Genomic DNA, 20,977 nt, shown 5'->3' on the forward strand with positions numbered 1-20,977 from the left:
CCTTTTGTGCGGGCCTAAACAACAATTTTCAGTGTCTGTAATTTTTGCCACAAATGAACTGGACGTTCTCGGGTCTAAGGGTTTTTGAGTATAAAAAACGTTATTAAGTAGTAAAGGCAAAAATATCGCTAGTTAACCTGTCATCGACATATTTGTAACGTCCAGTGAAAAGTAGCAACAGATCAATGGTATCATTAAGCATCAAGTGTCACATCCATAGAGAATCTCCCCATTACCATGACCATGCAATAGTGTAGGCCTTCCAAACTGGCATGCAACGCAATTCAGAATCACTCACCAAACCAGGTTTTAATCTTCCTCTTAGCTGAATTCGAAGAAACGGTTTATTTTTACCACCGAAACAAAGAGCAATTGATCGAGTTTCTTAACATTCACATGTTACACTAGACACATATTTACATGCCATCAGTTGTTGCATTACCATCTCATGTTCTTTCGTTATCACATTGTATCTTGCAATAATTATTACTGGAGTTACTTCAATAGTACTGTTTTCAATAATGAAATAAAACTCACAGCGCCTGCCTTTACGTCGACCTGGCAGCGGCATATGTAACAATAAGTACCATCATGCTGATTATATATAATATCAGAGTGATAACTCCACTTTACCAATTTCTTGTAGTGACCCATCGGGTATTATCTAATGGGTTGTCTTTGAGCGTTTATTTCATGCATTATATTATAGGTATTATCATCATAAATACTTATTACGGAAGAACTTGAGTTTGATACGACATTTTTTATTTTAATCTCCAAAGATAAAATTTCAAATCAATTTCTTCTCTACTGTTCACATTCTTCTCAACACATTCACAATACTTTTTCACCTCCTTTCACCAATTTTTGTCACGGCCTTTCACCTTTTTGTATTTAAAGGTATTACGCAAAACAAGAAACAGACTTAAAACAGTTATGCTTCTTTTCATCCATGCAATAACGATCATGCAATACTTTGACTTACGTCGACGTTTCTTGCCTCGTTCTCGTCGACGTTTTCCTCCTGTTATGAAGGTATATTTTACAAAACAAATACTACATTTATTCATGTTCTAAGTTGCATCGCGCTTAAGATTCGTTACGCAGGTATTGATTGCTTATTTCTAAAATAACCCTATGTTTTGCTCATGTAACATTAATTCTAAGGAAACCTTCAAAGGTCGTTTTACGGCAGCCAAAACAATAATTTCTTAAATATTAGAACACCAGAGTTTTCGCATGCATTTAAGACATTCACTTGACACACATCCACGTTTCCTGCCACGGCTTCGTCCACGCTTTCCTCCTTTAATAAGAGTTACCAGTATTGATTGAGATAACGTTTACTTAAAGCTACATCAGTATTTATACCAAACAGTAAACAAACGAAATGTATTCATTCCGTTTTACAATCATGTTTGCATGTCTAGATTAAAACATAAAATACAAGATCTTCTGTATTCTGGCACGCAATCTAGTACATTTATACTTTCACATGCTTAAAAGACATAATTTTGACTCACGTCCACGTTTCTTGCCACGACTTCGCCTACGCTTTCCTCCTATTATGAAAGGTATATGTTCTCGAATTATTCATAATTTTTCATTTCATAATAGATGATACCTTTCACCATTCCATGCATATTCCAGGGTTAAAATCAGTGCTTCACAGAACGTTATATAGGTGTTGTTTTAAATGATTCAAAGGTCAGTTCCTTTTCCTTTTTCATCAAGGAATACATTAGTAAAACATTCTTCTGACCATCATCCTCACACGTAGTCTAGAAAACTAAAATCTCCACATGCGTATAAGACATAATCTTGACTCACGTCCACGTTTCTTGCCACGACTTCGCCTACGCTTTCCTCCTATTATGAAAGGTATATGTTCTCGAATTATTCATAATTTTTCATTTCATAATAGATGATACCTTTCACCATTCCATGCATATTCCAGGGTTAAAATCAGTGCTTCACAGAACGTTATATAGGTGTTGTTTTAAATGATTCAAAGGTCAGTTCCTTTTCCTTTTTCATCAAGGAATACATTAGTAAAACATTCTTCTGACCATCATCCTCACACGTAGTCTAGAAAACTAAAATCTCCACATGCGTATAAGACATAATCTTGACTCACGTCCATGTTTCTTGCCACGACTTCGCCTACGCTTTCCTCCTATTATGAAAGGTATATGTTCTCGAATTATTCATAATTTTTCATTTCATAATAGATGATACCTTTCACCATTCCATGCATATTCCAGGGTTAAAATCAGTGCTTCACAGAACGTTATATAGGTGTTGTTTTAAATGATTCAAAGGTCAGTTCCTTTTCCTTTTTCATCAAGGAATACATTAGTAAAACATTCTTCTGACCATCATCCTCACACGTAGTCTAGAAAACTAAAATCTCCACATGCGTATAAGACATAATCTTGACTCACGTCCACGTTTCTTGCCACGACTTCGCCTACGCTTTCCTCCTATTATGAAAGGTATATGTTCTCGAATTATTCATAATTGTTTCATTCCATAATAGATGATACCTTTCACCATACCATGCATATTCAAGGGTTAACTTCAGTTCTTTAGAGAACGTTTCATAAAGTTTTAAAAAAATGATTCAAAGGTCAGTTCCTTTTCCTTTTTCATCAAGGAATACATTAGTAAAACATTCTTCTGGCCATCATCCACACACGTAGTGTAGAAAACTAAAATCTCCACATGCGTATAAGACATAAGTTTGACTCACGTCCACGTTTCTTGCCACGACTTCGCCTACGCTTTCCTCCTATTATGAAAGGTATATGTTCTCGAATTATTCATAATTGTTTCATTTCATAATAGATGATACCTTTCACCATTCCATGCATATTCCAGGGTTAACTTCAGTTCTTCAGAGAACATTTTATAGACATTTAAAAGAATGTTTCAAAAGTTAGTTCGTATTTCTTTTAAACGTAGTCTAGAAAACTAAAATCTTTACATGCGTATTAGACATAATCTTGACTCACGTCCACGTTTCTTTCCACGACTTCGCCTACGCTTTCCTCCTATTTTTAAAGATATATGTTCTCGAATTATTCATAATTGTTTCTTTTCATAATAGATGATACCTTTCACCATTCCATGCATATTCCAGGGTTAAATTCATTTCTTTGGAAAACATTTGATAGACTTTCAAAAAAATGATTCAAAGGTCCGTTCATATTCCTTTTTCATCAAGGAATATAGTTAAGCATTCATGTGACCATTATTCTTACACGTAGTCTAGAAAATTAAAATCTTCACATGCGTATAAGACATAATCTTGACTCACGTCCACGTTTCTTGCCACGACTTCGCCTACGCTTTCCTCCTATTATGAAAGGTATATGTTCTCGAATTATTCATAATTGTTTCATTTCATAATAGATGATACCTTTCACCATTCCATGCATATTCCAGGGTTAACTTCAGTTCTTCAGAGAACTTTTTATAGAAATTTAAATGAATGTTTCAAAAGTGAGTTCGTATTTCTTTTTCATTAAGGAATTAAATGAATATATCTTCTGACCATTATCCTTACACGCAGTCTAGAAAATTAAAATCTTCACATGCGTATAAGACATAATCTTGACTCACGTCCACGTTTCTTGCCACGACTTCGCCTACGCTTTCCTCCTATTATGAAAGGTATATGTTCTCGAATTATTCATAATTGTTTCATTTCATAATATATGATACCTTTCACCATTCCATGCATATTCCAGGGTTAAAATCAGTTCTTCAGAGAACGTTATATAGGGTGTTTTTTTAAATGATTCAAAGGTCAGTTCCTATTCCTTTTTCATCAAGGAATATAGTAAAACATTCTTCTGACCAATATCCTCACACGCAGCCTAGAAAATTAAAATCTTCACATGCGTATTAGACATAATCTTGACTCACGTCCACGTTTCTTTCCACGACTTCGCCTACGCTTTCCTCCTATCATGAAAGGTATATGTTGTCGAATTATTCATAATTATTTCATTTTATAATAGATGATACCTTTCACCATTCCATGCATATTCCAGGGTTAACTTCAGTTCTTCAGAGAACATTTTATAGACATTTAAAAGAATGTTTCAAAAGTTAGTTCGTATTTCTTTTAAACGTAGTGTAGAAAACTAAAATCTTTACATGCGTATTAGACATAATCTTGACTCACGTCCACGTTTCTTTCCACGACTTCGCCTACGCTTTCCTCCTATTTTTAAAGATATATGTTCTCGAATTATTCATAATTGTTTCTTTTCATAATAGATGATACCTTTCACCATTCCATGCATATTCCAGGGTTAAATTCATTTCTTTGGAAAACATTTGATAGACTTTCAAAAAAATGATTCAAAGGTCCGTTCATATTCCTTTTTCATCAAGGAATATAGTTAAGCATTCATGTGACCATTATTCTTACACGTAGTCTAGAAAATTAAAATCTTCACATGCGTATAAGACATAATCTTGACTCACGTCCACGTTTCTTGCCACGACTTCGCCTACGCTTTCCTCCTATTATGAAAGGTATATGTTCTCGAATTATTCATAATTGTTTCATTTCATAATAGATGATACCTTTCACCATTCCATGCATATTCCAGGGTTAAAATAAGTTCTTCAGAGAACATTTTATAGAGATTTAAATGAATGTTTCAAAAGTGAGTTCGTATTTCTTTTTCATTAAGGAATAAAAAATGAATATATCTTCTGACCATTATCCTTACACGCAGTCTAGAAAATTAAAATCTTCACATGCGTATAAGACATAATCTTGACTCACGTCCACGTTTCTTGCCACGACTTCGCCTACGCTTTCCTCCTATTATAAAAGGTATATGATCTTGAATTGTTCATAATTGTTTCATTTCATAATATATGATACCTTTCACCATTCCATGCATATTCCAGGGTTAAAATCAGTTCTTCAGAGAACGTTATATAGGGTGTTTTTTTAAATGATTCAAAGGTCAGTTCCTATTCCTTTTTCATCAAGGAATATAGTAAAACATTCTTCTGACCAATATCCTCACACGCAGCCTAGAACATTAAAATCTTCACATGCGTATAAGACATAATCTTGACTCACGTCCACGTTTCTTTCCACGACTTCGGCTACGCTTTCCTCCTATTATGAAAGGTATATGTTGTCGAATTATTCATAATTATTTCATTTCATAATAGATCATACCTTTCACCATTCCATGCATATTCCAGGGTTAACTTCAGTTCTTCAGAGAACATTTTATAGAGATTTAAAAGAATGTTTCAAAAGTTAGTTCGTATTTCTTTTAAACGTAGTGTAGAAAACTAAAATCTTTACATGCGTATTAGACATAATCTTGACTCACGTCCACGTTTCTTTCCACGACTTCGCCTACGCTTTCCTCCTATTTTTAAAGATATATGTTCTCGAATTATTCATAATTGTTTCTTTTCATAATAGATGATACCTTTCACCATTCCATGCATATTCCAGGGTTAAATTCATTTCTTTGGAAAACATTTGATAGACTTTCAAAAAAATGATTCAAAGGTCCGTTCGTATTCCTTTTTCCATCAAGGAATATAGTTAAGCATTCATGTGACCATTATTCTTACACGTAGTCTAGAAAATTAAAATCTTCACATGCGTATAAGACATAATCTTGACTCACGTCCACGTTTCTTGCCACGACTTCGCCTACGCTTTCCTCCTATTATGAAAGGTATATGTTCTCGAATTATTCATAATTGTTTCATTTCATAATAGATGATACCTTTCACCATACCATGCATATTCTAGGGTTAACTTCAGTTGTTTAGAGAACGTTTCATAAAGTTTTTAAAAAATGATTAAAAAATCAGTTCGTATTCCTTTTTCATCAAGGAATATAGTAAAACATTCTTCTGGCCATTATCCTCACACGCAGACCAGAAAACTAAAATCTTCACATGCGTATAAGACATAATTTTGACTCACGTCCACGTTTCTTTCCACGACTTCGCCTACGCTTTCCTCCTATTATGAAAGGTATATGTTCTCGAATTATTCATAATTGTTTCATTTCATAATAGATGATAGCTTTCACCATTCCATGCATATTCCAGGGTTAACTTCAGTTTTTCAGAGAACATTTTATAGTGATTTAAATGAATGTTTCAAAAGTTAGTTCGTATTTCTTTTAAACGTAGTCTAGAAAACTAAAATCTTCACATGCGTATAAGACATAATGTTGACTTACGTCCACGTTTCTTGCCACGACTTCGCCTACGCTTTCCTCCTATTTTGAAAGATATATGTTCTCGAATTATTCATAATTGTTTCATTTCAAAATAGATGATACCTTTTACCATTCCATGCATATTCCAGGGTTAACTTCAGTTCTTCAGAGAACGTTTCATAGAGTTTTAAAAGAATGATTCAAAGGTTAGTTCGTATTCCTTTTTCATCAAGGAATAAATTATGTTTTTCTTCTGACCATTATCTTTACACGCAATCTAGAAAACTAAAATCTTCACATGCGTATAAGACATAATCTTGACTCACGTCCACGTTTCTTGCCACGACTTCGCCTACGCTTTCCTCCTATTTTGAAAGATATATGTTCTCGAATTATTCATAATTGTTTCATTTCAAAATAGATGATACCTTTTACCATTCCATGCATATTCCAGGGTTAACTTCAGTTCTTTAAAAAACGTTTTATACGCTTTTAAAAAACTGATTCAAAGGTAAGTTCGTATTTCTTTCTCATCAAGGAATAAAATATTTGTTTCTTTTGACCATTATCCTTACATGCAGTCTAGAACACTAAAATATTCACATGCGTATAAGACATAATCTTGACTCACGTCCACGTTTCTTGCCACGACTTCGCCTACGTTTTCCTCCTATTTTGAAAGGTATATGTTCTCGAATTATTCATAATTTTTTCACTTCATAATAGATGATACCTTTCACCATTCCATGCATATTCCAGGGTTAACTTCAGTTCTTCAGAGAACGTTTTATAGTGATTTAAATGAATGTTTCAAAAGTTAGTTCGTATTTCTTTTAAACGTAGTCTAGAAAATTAAAATCTTCACATGCGTATAAGACATAATTTTGACTCACGTCCACGTTTCTTGCCACGACTTCGCCTACGCTTTCCTCCTATTATGAAAGGTATATGTTCTCGAATTATTCATAATTGTTTCATTTAATAATAGATGATACCTTTCACCATTCCATGCATATTCCAGGGTTAAAATCAGTTCTTCAGAGAACGTTATATAGGGTGTTTTTTTAAATGATTCAAAGGTCAGTTCCTATTCCTTTTTCATCAAGGAATATAGTAAAACATTCTTCTGACCAATATCCTCACACGCAGCCTAGAACATTAAAATCTTCACATGCGTATAAGACATAATCTTGACTCACGTCCACGTTTCTTTCCACGACTTCGGCTACGCTTTCCTCCTATTATGAAAGGTATATGTTGTCGAATTATTCATAATTATTTCATTTCATAATAGATCATACCTTTCACCATTCCATGCATATTCCAGGGTTAACTTCAGTTCTTCAGAGAACATTTTATAGAGATTTAAAAGAATGTTTCAAAAGTTAGTTCGTATTTCTTTTAAACGTAGTGTAGAAAACTAAAATCTTTACATGCGTATTAGACATAATCTTGACTCACGTCCACGTTTCTTTCCACGACTTCGCCTACGCTTTCCTCCTATTTTTAAAGATATATGTTCTCGAATTATTCATAATTGTTTCTTTTCATAATAGATGATACCTTTCACCATTCCATGCATATTCCAGGGTTAAATTCATTTCTTTGGAAAACATTTGATAGACTTTCAAAAAAATGATTCAAAGGTCCGTTCGTATTCCTTTTTCCATCAAGGAATATAGTTAAGCATTCATGTGACCATTATTCTTACACGTAGTCTAGAAAATTAAAATCTTCACATGCGTATAAGACATAATCTTGACTCACGTCCACGTTTCTTGCCACGACTTCGCCTACGCTTTCCTCCTATTATGAAAGGTATATGTTCTCGAATTATTCATAATTGTTTCATTTCATAATAGATGATACCTTTCACCATACCATGCATATTCTAGGGTTAACTTCAGTTGTTTAGAGAACGTTTCATAAAGTTTTTAAAAAATGATTAAAAAATCAGTTCGTATTCCTTTTTCATCAAGGAATATAGTAAAACATTCTTCTGGCCATTATCCTCACACGCAGACCAGAAAACTAAAATCTTCACATGCGTATAAGACATAATTTTGACTCACGTCCACGTTTCTTGCCACGACTTCGCCTACGCTTTCCTCCTATTATGAAAGGTATATGTTCTCGAATTATTCATAATTGTTTCATTTCATAATAGATGATAGCTTTCACCATTCCATGCATATTCCAGGGTTAACTTCAGTTTTTCAGAGAACATTTTATAGTGATTTAAATGAATGTTTCAAAAGTTAGTTCGTATTTCTTTTAAACGTAGTCTAGAAAACTAAAATCTTCACATGCGTATAAGACATAATGTTGACTTACGTCCACGTTTCTTGCCACGACTTCGCCTACGCTTTCCTCCTATTTTGAAAGATATATGTTCTCGAATTATTCATAATTGTTTCATTTCAAAATAGATGATACCTTTTACCATTCCATGCATATTCCAGGGTTAACTTCAGTTCTTCAGAGAACGTTTCATAGAGTTTTAAAAGAATGATTCAAAGGTTAGTTCGTATTCCTTTTTCATCAAGGAATAAATTATGTTTTTCTTCTGACCATTATCTTTACACGCAATCTAGAAAACTAAAATCTTCACATGCGTATAAGACATAATCTTGACTCACGTCCACGTTTCTTGCCACGACTTCGCCTACGCTTTCCTCCTATTTTGAAAGATATATGTTCTCGAATTATTCATAATTGTTTCATTTCAAAATAGATGATACCTTTTACCATTCCATGCATATTCCAGGGTTAACTTCAGTTCTTTAAAAAACGTTTTATACGCTTTTAAAAAACTGATTCAAAGGTAAGTTCGTATTTCTTTCTCATCAAGGAATAAAATATTTGTTTCTTTTGACCATTATCCTTACATGCAGTCTAGAACACTAAAATATTCACATGCGTATAAGACATAATCTTGACTCACGTCCACGTTTCTTGCCACGACTTCGCCTACGTTTTCCTCCTATTTTGAAAGGTATATGTTCTCGAATTATTCATAATTTTTTCACTTCATAATAGATGATACCTTTCACCATTCCATGCATATTCCAGGGTTAACTTCAGTTCTTCAGAGAACGTTTTATAGTGATTTAAATGAATGTTTCAAAAGTTAGTTCGTATTTCTTTTAAACGTAGTCTAGAAAATTAAAATCTTCACATGCGTATAAGACATAATTTTGACTCACGTCCACGTTTCTTGCCACGACTTCGCCTACGCTTTCCTCCTATTATGAAAGGTATATGTTCTCGAATTATTCATAATTGTTTCATTTAATAATAGATGATACCTTTCACCATTCCATGCATAGTCTAGTGTTAACTTCAGTTGTTTAGAGAACGTTTCATTAAGTTATAAAAAATGATTAAAAAATCAGTTCGTATTCCTTTTTCATCAAGGAATATAGTAAAACATTCTTCTGGCTATTATCCTCACACGCAGACCAGGAAACTAAAATCTTCACATGCGTATAAGACATAATCTTGACTCACGTCCACGTTTCTTGCCACGACTTCGCCTACGCTTTCCTCCTATTTTGAAAGGTATATGTTCTCGATTTATTCATAATTTTTTCATTATATAATATATGATACCTTTCACCATTCCATGCTTATTCCAGGGTTAACTTCAGTTCTTCAGAGAACATTTTATAGTGATTTAAATGAATGTTTCAAAAGTTAGTTCGTATTTCTTTTAAACGTAGTCTAGAAAACTAAAATCTTCACATGCGTATAAGACATAATGTTGACTCACGTCCACGTTTCTTGCCACGACTTCGCCTACGCTTTCCTCCTATTTTGAAAGATATATGTTCTCGAATTATTCATAATTGTTTCATTTCAAAATAGATGATACCTTTTACCATTCCATGCATATTCCAGGGTTAACTTCAATTCTTTAAAAAACGTTTTATACGCTTTTAAAAAACTGATTCAAAGGTAAGTTCGTATTTCTTTCTCATCAAGGAATAAAATATTTGTTTCTTTTGACCATTATCCTTACACGCAGTCTAGAAAACTAAAATATTCACATGCGTATAAGACATAATCTTGACTCACGTCCACGTTTCTTGCCACGACTTCGCCTACGCTTTCCTCCTATTTTGAAAGGTATATGTTCTCGATTTATTCATAATTTTTTCATTTCATAATATATGATACCTTTCACCATTCCATGCTTATTCCAGGGTTAACTTCAGTTCTTCAGAGAACGTTTTATAGTGATTTAAATGAATGTTTCAAAAGTTAGTTCGTATTTCTTTTAAACGTAGTCTAGAAAACTAAAATCTTCACATGCGTATAAGACATAATGTTGACTTACGTCCACGTTTCTTGCCACGACTTCGCCTACGCTTTCCTCCTATTTTGAAAGATATATGTTCTCGAATTATTCATAATTGTTTCATTTCAAAATAGATGATACCTTTTACCATTCCATGCATATTCCAGGGTTAACTTCAGTTCTTCAGAGAACGTTTCATAGAGTTTTAAAAGAATGATTCAAAGGTTAGTTCGTATTCCTTTTTCATCAAGGAATAAATTATGTTTTTCTTCTGACCATTATCTTTACACGCAATCTAGAAAACTAAAATCTTCACATGCGTATAAGACATAATCTTGACTCACGTCCACGTTTCTTGCCACGACTTCGCCTACGCTTTCCTCCTATTTTGAAAGATATATGTTCTCGAATTATTCATAATTGTTTCATTTCAAAATAGATGATACCTTTTACCATTCCATGCATATTCCAGGGTTAACTTCAGTTCTTTAAAAAACGTTTTATACGCTTTTAAAAAACTGATTCAAAGGTAAGTTCGTATTTCTTTCTCATCAAGGAATAAAATATTTGTTTCTTTTGACCATTATCCTTACACGCAGTCTAGAACACTAAAATATTCACATGCGTATAAGACATAATCTTGACTCACGTCCACGTTTCTTGCCACGACTTCGCCTACGCTTTCCTCCTATTTTGAAAGGTATATGTTCTCGAATTATTCATAATTTTTTCACTTCATAATAGATGATACCTTTCACCATTCCATGCATATTCCAGGGTTAACTTCAGTTCTTCAGAGAACGTTTCATAGAGTTTTAAAAGAATGATTCAAAGGTTAGTTCGTATTCCTTTTTCATCAAGGAATAAATTATGTTTTTCTTCTGACCATTATCTTTACACGCAATCTAGAAAACTAAAATCTTAACATGCGTATAAGACATAATCTTGACTCACGTCCACGTTTCTTGCCACGACTTCGCCTACGCTTTCCTCCTATTTTGAAAGATATATGTTTTCGAATTATTCATGATTGTTTCATTTCATAATAGATGATACCTTTCACCATTCCATGAATATTCCAGGGTTAACTTCAGTTCTTTAAAAAACGTTTTATACGCTTTTTAAAAACTGATTCAAAGGTAAGGTCGTATTTCTTTCTCATCAAGGAATAAAATATTTGTTTCTTTTGACCATTATCCTTACACGCAGTCTAGAAAACTAAAATCTCCACATGCGTATAAGACATAATCTTGACTCACGTCCACGTTTCTTGCCACGACTTCGCCTACGCTTTCCTCCTATTTTGAAAGGTATATGTTCTCGAATTATTCATAATTTTTTCATTTCATAATAGATGATAGCTTTCACCATTCCATGCATATTCCATGGTTAACTTCAGTTCTTCAGAGAACGTTTTATAGAGTTTTAAATGAATCATTCAAACGTTAGTTCGTATTTTTTGTTCATCAAGGAATAAAATAATTGATTCTTCTGACCATTATCCTTACACGCAATCTAGAAAACTAAAATCTTCACATGCGTATAAGACATAATCTTGACTCACGTCCACGTTTCTTGCCACGACTTCGCCTACGCTTTCCTCCTATTATGAAAGGTATATGTTCTCGAATTATTCATAATTGTTTCATTTCATAATAGATGATACCTTTCACCATTCCATGCATATTCCAGGGTTAACTTCAGTTCTTCAGAGAACGTCTCATTGAGTTTTAAAAGAATGTTATACAGGTTAGTTCGCATTTCTTTTTCATCAAGGAATATAGTAAAACATTCTTCTGACCATTATCCTTACACGCAGTCTAGAAAACTAAAATCTTCACATGCATATAAGACTTGCAAGTTTGACTCACGTCCACGTTTCTTGCCTCGACTTCGCCTACGCTTTCCTCCTATTATGAAAGTATATGTTCTCGAATTATTCATTTTTTGTTCATTTCTTCAAATAATATATCTTTCAACATTTCATGCACATTAGAGGGTTACGTTAACCTGGGTTCTTCAGATACCTTGAATGTGATAGTTATTGAATTTGTGGAGGTTTCGTTTCGTCAAGGAACATTAACTATGATAGCTTTAGTACATTCATTGGACAATGCACGACTTCGCCCGCGCTTTCCTCATATCATGAAAGGTATATATTATGAATTATTGATAATAATTACCTTTCTCGAGTTCGTGCATTTTGGAGGGTTTTGGTAACTTGAGTTGTTCCAATAACTTGAATTTCACGTTTCAAAACTTTCGATGATTTATTTACACGCCATGCTTGTCTTGTAACACAAACAATGTGAGTCACATCCATACGTTGGATATTCGAGATTTTTAAAACAGAATGCGCTTGTCACGAAGGTTAAGGTAGTAGAAAGCCGCCATTGCGCTAATGGCACATGCAACGAATATGTCCCTTACAAGTCAACAAGCTATAAGACTTATTGCGTTTAAACTTTTTGGCGTTTTAATATATCTCCGCCATCGGACATTCGGCATTGTAAGTCGAAGTGTGAACTGGGTCTAATGTGACGTGACAAGCACGTGACGTTATGATGTCGGGTTCACACCAGCTAGCCGACATGTACGGCAATTTCGAAGACGCTGGCTAGTCAATCAGATGAGTGGAATCTTTAACGAATAATGATAATAAGTCCTTCATTGTGCTCATGTGCATGCAGTCAAGTAAACCAAGTATTCACATGCATATAAGACATTCACTTGACGCACGTCCACGTTTCTTGCCCTGGCTTCGTCTATGTTTTCTTCCTGTCATGAGAATTACATTTTGATTGATTTTACACTTTCTTTGAATTAATTCAGTGTTTTAACCAAACCACTGAATGAAAAGGGTCATATACCGTTTCTGTTTTACACGTATTGTTGATAGAAAAAAGTTACGCATAACAAGGAAGAGAAATATCCATTTCACAATTTCTAATAGGTTTGCGCATGACTGCCTTATCTGTCACGCTTCATCTTCCGAATCCATTTTTTTGTGACCTGTAAGAAGTGCCATAAAAATAGAATGAAGTTGAATGTGTACCCTTATTTTTCAAATTGGAAATGTTCTGACGCCTTCAACTGAAAGTTAAGTATTTAATTAATCATCTGAGCGAAGATTGTTAAAGTGATATCACTCTTTAGAAATCTAATACACAGATTTATGTTTATCTATTGCTGATGTATACATTTTGAGTGTCCTTTCAGTGCTGTAAATTGAAGTGTTGACCTTCCTTTTTACTTTTTGATCCTGTTTTCTGTATTTACTTAATACTCTCATTCCCACTTCCATTCATAATATTCACTCACTCACACAAATACGCATAAATGAATAAATGAATATAAATATATATATATATATAAAACAGATAAATAAGAAGCGATTAATTACAAAATATGTTTCATGTATGACCATGACATTTGACAACACTAAGCCTTGATACCGTCCCTCCCGGGCTCTAGCTGGTGACATAGTGGTGTCCGCTGATTTCCCGCTGTCTCCAGTACATATGTATTTCACGTACGTGGTATGCATGACTTATGTTCACTTTGTTTCGAAGTTGTTAATATTCAATCTGTATAACAGCGGCCTGTAAATAAATGAGTCTGGACCAGACTTTCCAGTGATCGATATTGTGAACAACAATCCACGCCGACGGGGTACGAGAGCACGCTATCAACCAAGTTACCGAACCTGCCCACCCGATCCATTAAGTCGCCTCTTACGACGAGCATAAGTTGTTGGGGACCACGGGGACGCGCCCACTTCGACTTTTATTCTAATTACTATCGCCATGATAGTGCTGAAAATTTGTTGCAAAAGACTGACAAACAGAAAATCCATCACTCACTTGCTGTATTGACCTACCTTTGGATCTAACGACCTTTCGTATGTACTTCCTCAGTGTGGTCTTATCTTCCTCCTCGTCAACGCGGAACAGAGTGGCGGTGTCGGCTAGTCTAGCGCACATCCGTGCAGCTTGTGTCCAGACATTGGGGACAGAGATATGAGCCACGCATAAGGACCCTACTCTCATGAAACCTCGTGAACATCTGTGCTGGGCTGGTTTGTCCACACCTAGAATGAGTAAAAATGTGTTTTATTCACTGTTAATACTTGGACAATAAAAGCAACAAAACCCTTTCCATAATCATAAGAAATGCCTTAAATATATGCGACAAAATCCTTTACATGATCATACGAAATATCTGTTAAATGCAGAGTCCATTGTATGATTCCGACTATAGTATAAACGTATGTTCATGAAACACTATCAAATAGCAATGATGCCAGGAGTTCGCGAAAAGTGAAGCTTGTCCTGCATCACCGGTGACACCTGTCGCAAACACATGCAAAGGAAAGACAGTTTTTCGCCCGAAAAAAAGGGATTACATGGCACAAATCAAAATAGGGAATTGTATCGGACATCATTTTGGTAACCGCGTAAACATCTTTCAAATGTCTGCCATACAACCTTTCTACAAAGGACTTGAATGTTGTAAATCTGTGCAAACAACTTTTGAGCAAGAGTCGTATGACGACTTATTTAACGGCTATTTACATCTTTTTCCCTCTCTCCTGCGACCACGCCCGCAGAAGCATCTGTTATTGCCACATTCTTCCGGTCTGCACAGGAGATCCCTTTCAAATACAATTTCTGGTCTTTCATCCCCACGCTTTTCGCAAGTCAGTTTTCGGTTACAATTGATGTAGGCAGTCCTTCCAAGCTGTTCAAAAGAAGATATAGTTTGTTTTACAAAGTTATGAATACAAATGCAGTAATAATGTTTTTCAACTGATTTTTATTTTAACTGTCCTTATTTGATTAAATTTATTTATTGAACTACAAGTGACTGCTTACACCAAGATATTGTCCATTGGGCATTCTACATCCACATTCGGATGGCAACACACACTTGCTGCCACTTAGGACGTAGTTATCATTGCAGTGACATCCTGGTTTGAAGGATGACACAGGGCAAGCTTGGTTTGGCTCATCGGTACAGGATTCTTGACATTTATAATTGCCATATATTTCATTTTCACCACAGGTTGGGGTTGCTGCAAGACAGAAACGTATTTTTTTATATATGATCATATTCGTGTTTACATGTCATGAGTCGCTGTTACTAAATGAGATGGTCGTACTCAGTAGCTATGGTATGACAAAATATGATAGATTCCTTTTGAATACTGAGGGACTGAATATGGATTTACGCCGTTTTTAGCAAAATTCCAGTAATATCACGGCGATGAGCACCAGAAATGGGCTTCAGACTTTGAGGAATCGAACCTTGGTCTTCGGCCTGACGAGTGACCCTTTAACCACTTGACTTCCCCTTTAATAAGTTGTGGACGGTATGCACTTAAGAATTAAACTATAGATTAGAAGTTCACTTACGACATCGGTTGTTGGTTTTATCCAGATATGAAATAGCAGCCATTTCATTTTTGTCTCTCGCAATTTCAGCCATCGCTTGAAGTATGGTGCAAATATCTTCGTCCTCTTTAGTGTTGCAGTAATCAGCAACACAGGACTTATAGTACTGGGTCCTCGTTGCTTCATCGACCAACGGGAAGATGGTTTCGCTGTTGATCATTCCACAGGCATCATCGCCGGCTGCCACCTTTTCGTCTTCTTCCTTGCAGTCATTCAAGACTCCCGGTTCCTTTTGGCAACTATAACGTTCAAAATACGCATTTAGAATGTTTCTATAAGTATCAACAATACAGTAGACGTAAGTATCAATAGACGTAATGGCACATTTTTTCTTGATACGGCATTCAATCAATGAAGCAATAAATGTGCTGTTGTCAAAGTCTTATTTTGGTATGAGAAATAGTTTCTTGCCTTCGGAATAAAATCAAATACAATTATTCAAAGTAAAATACTATAATAACCACCCTTCACCCCCACCAACCCTTACCATCTCCAGCGTCTCCATTTTTAATTTGAAGACATAAACAGATATTTCTGATTGGTATTAATTTCAACGGACCATTTTTTGCCGAGGGTACAGCTTAATTATTTTGTGACAGAAGAACGGCAAATGCACATATAAAGATCATGGAAAATGTCTTACTCTTCAGCATCTTCATCCTCGCCAGGAATAAGCCATTGCTGTCCGAGATTTCTCTCCTGTTCTCTGCTACCTTTACCTGGTGGCTTTTCGCCGTTCTTCATCAAGAAATCATCCGCACCGTTGTCGTTGAAGTTACCACAGATACCATTGACTTTGCTAGCAAAACGTTTGTCCACCTTGACAAATGCTGTCTTGTCGCCATCAAAACCAAACTGGACGCCATAACTCGTGGTACAGATGATGAATTTACCTGCGCAATAGCACGAAAAGCATTCTCCACACTGGGTCGGGCTATCGGAGTTTCCTCCCACCTGTAAGATAAAGGTATACGTAGATTCGTTGTTCGTACTTTCCAAACCAACTAATCCGGTCGTTCGAGTTTTAAAACCTTGGCAATATTTCGAGATTATTATCCGATCACGTGTTTCCGCGTACTGATTTTACACAACGAGTGTCAGAATTATTGTATTTCCCCAGCGAGAGGTAGCGTAATACATGAAACCTTATAATATATTTATTATTTTCGTAAAATCAGTATGACACAATTGCGAGTGTAATAATTTCTTTATTACCCATTCTACCATGAATTTCGATATTACTCGTTTCTGATTGGTCAGTCAGAGGCTACTAAATCACAATAAACTCCCATCTGATTAAAACAGCTGGTTTGACGGCCGCATCACCGCGGAATCTTATATTCATAGAATAGTACTTTTTTCAGTCATTAGGCATATCAAAATAATATCTACGATTACAGGTTACAAAATGCGAAGTTGCGGTTACTACAATATTGAAAGGATGTATGGCAATACATTTCGTGCATAAACACAGGAAAGAAATCTTCAAAGAGAATGTTTTTTTAAGTTTGGGGGACAACAGAGACCTTGGAATTTGGCGCTCCTCAATATACGACTGTGATGTCATTCTTTTGCGTCACAATGAGCGATATGACGTGCGGTTTAGAACGAAAACAAGTTGCCGTGTGTATATGCTTTTAATGCCTGTCATATGTTCGAGTGACATATTACCGTAACATACTGCTTGAGCATATACAGCGCCATATTTTGTTTACAGGCTATAGTCGGTGAGTCCATAATTTAGATCGACAACCCACGCAAAGCACTCAACACGACCCAAGCTGCTTCACTCAACATATTTGCTAACACTAAAGAATCCCCATTTAATTTAGTCATAGTAGAATGGAGATAAACATACTGTGTTTTCAATGTAGAGCTAATTTTAACATTTGAAATTCATTTTAGCGCGGTTAAATCTACAGGTTACCAAGCTTTACATTGAGAACGTAGAATATTTATCTCCTTATTACATAGGAAAACACACTAATCACCACCGCCGTCCTAGAGCTATGACGTCATTTCTAGTGTGACATCATTCGGACTATGCGTCACATTGATGATCTCAACACTGCCACCCGGATGACCTGAGCTATACACTGGTGCGCGTGAAATGACATTTGCATCAAAGCAAATACGATTTGTATGTAATTCACTGGATTGGCAGGTCCAGACTCAATTGTTTACAGACCGCCGTCAGATAGCTGTAATATTGCTCAGTAAAAATCAAGCAATCATTATTTTAACCGGGAATACCCACAAGAAACTGTTTCAGAGGCAATCAGTTTAAGGGAGTGATGTTGTTTATATACTTACAAGGAATTCTGGTCTGCCACGATTCCTAGGCCTCTGTCCGATCTTAATTGTTGTTCCACAACCTTCAAAGGTGATAGATTTCGTCCATGAAGGAACGCCGTTGGGTCTATCACGTTTCCAGTTATCAGCTATAACCTCCCATTTCTCCGGGCACGACGCGCTCACACAACCAGCCATTCTATATTTGCATACGCCCATGAAATCGATCTTTGGATAATGCTTCTTCCCTTTGCGGATGGTCGGTTTCAGTGTACAGCTGTCGAAAGTGGACGTATGTGGGTCTCCGCTTGATATGCACTTAGCGCCCTCTGAAAATATAAACCAATTAGCGTTGTTACACAGATTCAATTGAAATCATTTCAATAAGCAAGATGCACGGAAGACCCAGTGGAGTAAATGGAAGACCCAGTGGAGTAAATGGAAGACCCAGGGCAGTAAACGGGAGACCCAGTGCAGTAAATGGAAGACAAATTGGATTAAATGGAAGACAAAGTGGCGTAAATGGAAGACATAGTGGAGTAAATGGAAGACCCAGTGCAGTAAATGGAAGACCCAGTGCAGTAAACGGAAGACAAAGTGGAGTAAACGGAAGACCCAGTGCAGTAAATGGAAGACAAATTGGTTTAAATGGAAGACAAAGTGGAGTTAACGGAAGACCCAGTGCAGTAAATGGAAGACAAATTGGTTTAAATGGAAGACAAAGTGGAGTAAATGGAAGACACAGTGGAGTAAATGGAAGACTCAGTGCAGTAAACGGAAGACCCGGTGCAGTAAACGGAAGACAAAGTGGAGTTAACGGAAGACCCAGTGCAGTAAACGGAAGACTCAGTGCAGTAAACGGAAGACCCGGTGCAGTTAATGGAAGACCCAGTGCAGTAAACGGAGACCCAGTGCAGTACATATAAGACCCAGTGCAGTAAATAGAAGACAAAGTGTTATTGGAAGACAAAGTGGAGCAAAGCGCTGGAATTCGTCATGCTGAGTGGGTGCCTTCGGTGCCAGGATCCGCGAATTCCTGGTTCTTATCCCAGATTCAGAATATGGTCCTTGGTTTCTCATCTAAGGAATTCCACCAAGTGATCAAAGTTTAGAAATGTTTTAATGTGTAATTTTATCTCCATAAAACTAATCCTGCTTGATAACAATTAACACTGTTGAAATATAATTTGCGTATAAGTATTGTTGTTTAACGCAACACTCCAATATTCCAGCTATATGATGACGGTTTTTAAATAATCGAGTCTGGTCCAGACAATGCAGTGATCATGGACATCATGGACATCGATCTACGTAATTGGGTTACGATGACATGCATCAACCAAGTCAGCAAGCCTGACTACCCGATCCTGTAACTCGCCTCTTACGATAAGCATGGGTTGCTGAGACCACATCTAACCTGGATCTTCACGGGGATTGTGTATAAGCATGACTTACGGAAGTCTATTTGGGTAGTTCTACACTGGAAGGAGAAGGGGTACAGACAGCCAACAGCTTTCTTCGGGGTGTTGTTGCATCTGTGTCCACGGGATGTGTCTTCGCATTGCTTGTCGCCACAGTCGTCGTTTGTTTTACAGTTTCCATTACCTACAACCAGAATGAATCAAATTGCAAGATCTATATCATTCCACAGTTTCGACCAAAAGTATTTAATATAACAAGTCTTGATTATCCGCCGAAACAGATGACATTTAGCATAAAAGACAAAATCCTGGAGAAAACTATATGAATGGACCACTGAAAATAAGTGATGACACCAGGTGCTCGCGAAAAGAGTAAGCACGCCCTGCTGTATCGGTAGAACCCACCATTAACACAATTTGCATAAAAAACACAGCCTTTAACTTTTTGTGATATTCTTCCAACCATTTAGAAGTGGTCTGCACAAGAACAACGTTTTATTGCTGCCACTTTTTGGTGAATAGGGACGTTAGCTGCCAATCAGCTTGACATGTATAATTTGTCGTTCTTAGTTAAACAATACCTGTTATTTTTTTACATACCATTTTGACAGAATGTCCTGCATTGTACTTTAGGGCACTTCCGTGTGTTCCTGCTCTTCAAGCATTTCAATCCTGAGTTAGGGCCAGCCAATTTCAATGCATCCGAGAACCTGATGCCATTGGAGTTTTTACTATTGAGTGGAATGTTTTTGTTTGAGCTCTTCGTTCTACACTCAATGTCCATAGGGCAGTCGCATATCCCTGCCTTTTCGGCATTTTTCTGGAAAATATGAATCAAGTTGCGAATAAGTGAGTGAGTGATATGTGTTTGTTTGTTTGTTTGTTGTTTAAAACCGCAATCTGCAATATTCCAGCTATATAACGGCGGTCTGTAAATAATCTAGTCTGGACCAGACAATCCAGCGACTGACATTATGAGCATCGATCCATACAATTGGAATACGATGACATGCATCAGCCAAGTCAGCGAGCCTGACCAACCGATCCCGTTAGTCGCCTCTAAAGACAAGCATAGTCGCCTTTAACGAATAAGAATTCGTTGCTGAAGACCTATTCTAACCCAGATCTTCACGGGTGAAGGGAGTGAGTGAATGAGTGAGTGAGAGAGCTGAATTTTCAACGCTTTTGGCAATGATCCAGCAATATCACGTTGGGGGACACTGGAAATGGGTCCATGAATGAAAAGAATAACGGCAGACAGTGACCGAAATGCCTAACGTATTTAGA

General features: G+C 36.1%; 1 protein-coding gene across 38 annotated transcripts in view; it reads right to left on the reverse strand.

Annotated features, from left to right (window-relative positions):
- The window catches only part of LOC124115498, a 130,849-nt gene that overhangs the window by 44,808 nt on the left and 65,064 nt on the right, over positions 1-20,977 (reverse strand). For 36 of the 38 annotated variants that reach the window (XM_048381671.1, XM_048381664.1, XM_048381678.1 and 33 more), the window contains 8 exons: positions 20,291-20,510; positions 19,725-19,874; positions 18,291-18,598; positions 16,621-16,931; positions 15,939-16,216; positions 15,399-15,598; positions 15,099-15,264; positions 14,405-14,614 (listed from right to left, as the gene is read on the reverse strand). In XM_048381671.1, coding sequence (XP_048237628.1) covers positions 14,405-14,614; positions 15,099-15,264; positions 15,399-15,598; positions 15,939-16,216; positions 16,621-16,931; positions 18,291-18,598; positions 19,725-19,874; positions 20,291-20,510 — 1,843 coding nt within the window. Of the gene's footprint in view, positions 1-298; positions 326-537; positions 559-985; positions 1,025-1,523; positions 1,563-1,830; positions 1,870-2,444; positions 2,484-2,752; positions 2,792-3,014; positions 3,054-3,319; positions 3,359-3,624; positions 3,664-3,930; positions 3,970-4,192; positions 4,232-4,497; positions 4,537-4,804; positions 4,844-5,110; positions 5,150-5,372; positions 5,412-5,678; positions 5,718-5,983; positions 6,023-6,245; positions 6,285-6,550; positions 6,590-6,855; positions 6,895-7,117; positions 7,157-7,685; positions 7,725-7,991; positions 8,031-8,296; positions 8,336-8,558; positions 8,598-8,863; positions 8,903-9,168; positions 9,208-9,430; positions 9,470-9,734; positions 9,774-9,996; positions 10,036-10,301; positions 10,341-10,563; positions 10,603-10,868; positions 10,908-11,173; positions 11,213-11,478; positions 11,518-11,783; positions 11,823-12,088; positions 12,128-14,404; positions 14,615-15,098; positions 15,265-15,398; positions 15,599-15,938; positions 16,217-16,620; positions 16,932-18,290; positions 18,599-19,724; positions 19,875-20,290; positions 20,511-20,977 lie in introns of all 38 variants that reach the window. The other 2 variants (XM_048381697.1, XM_048381698.1) reach the window with 2 other exon arrangements.

This window comes from Haliotis rufescens, unplaced genomic scaffold (genome assembly GCF_023055435.1).
Source record: "Haliotis rufescens isolate VD_foot unplaced genomic scaffold, xgHalRufe1.0.p SCAF_4, whole genome shotgun sequence".
Classification (NCBI taxonomy): domain Eukaryota; kingdom Metazoa; phylum Mollusca; class Gastropoda; order Lepetellida; family Haliotidae; genus Haliotis; species Haliotis rufescens.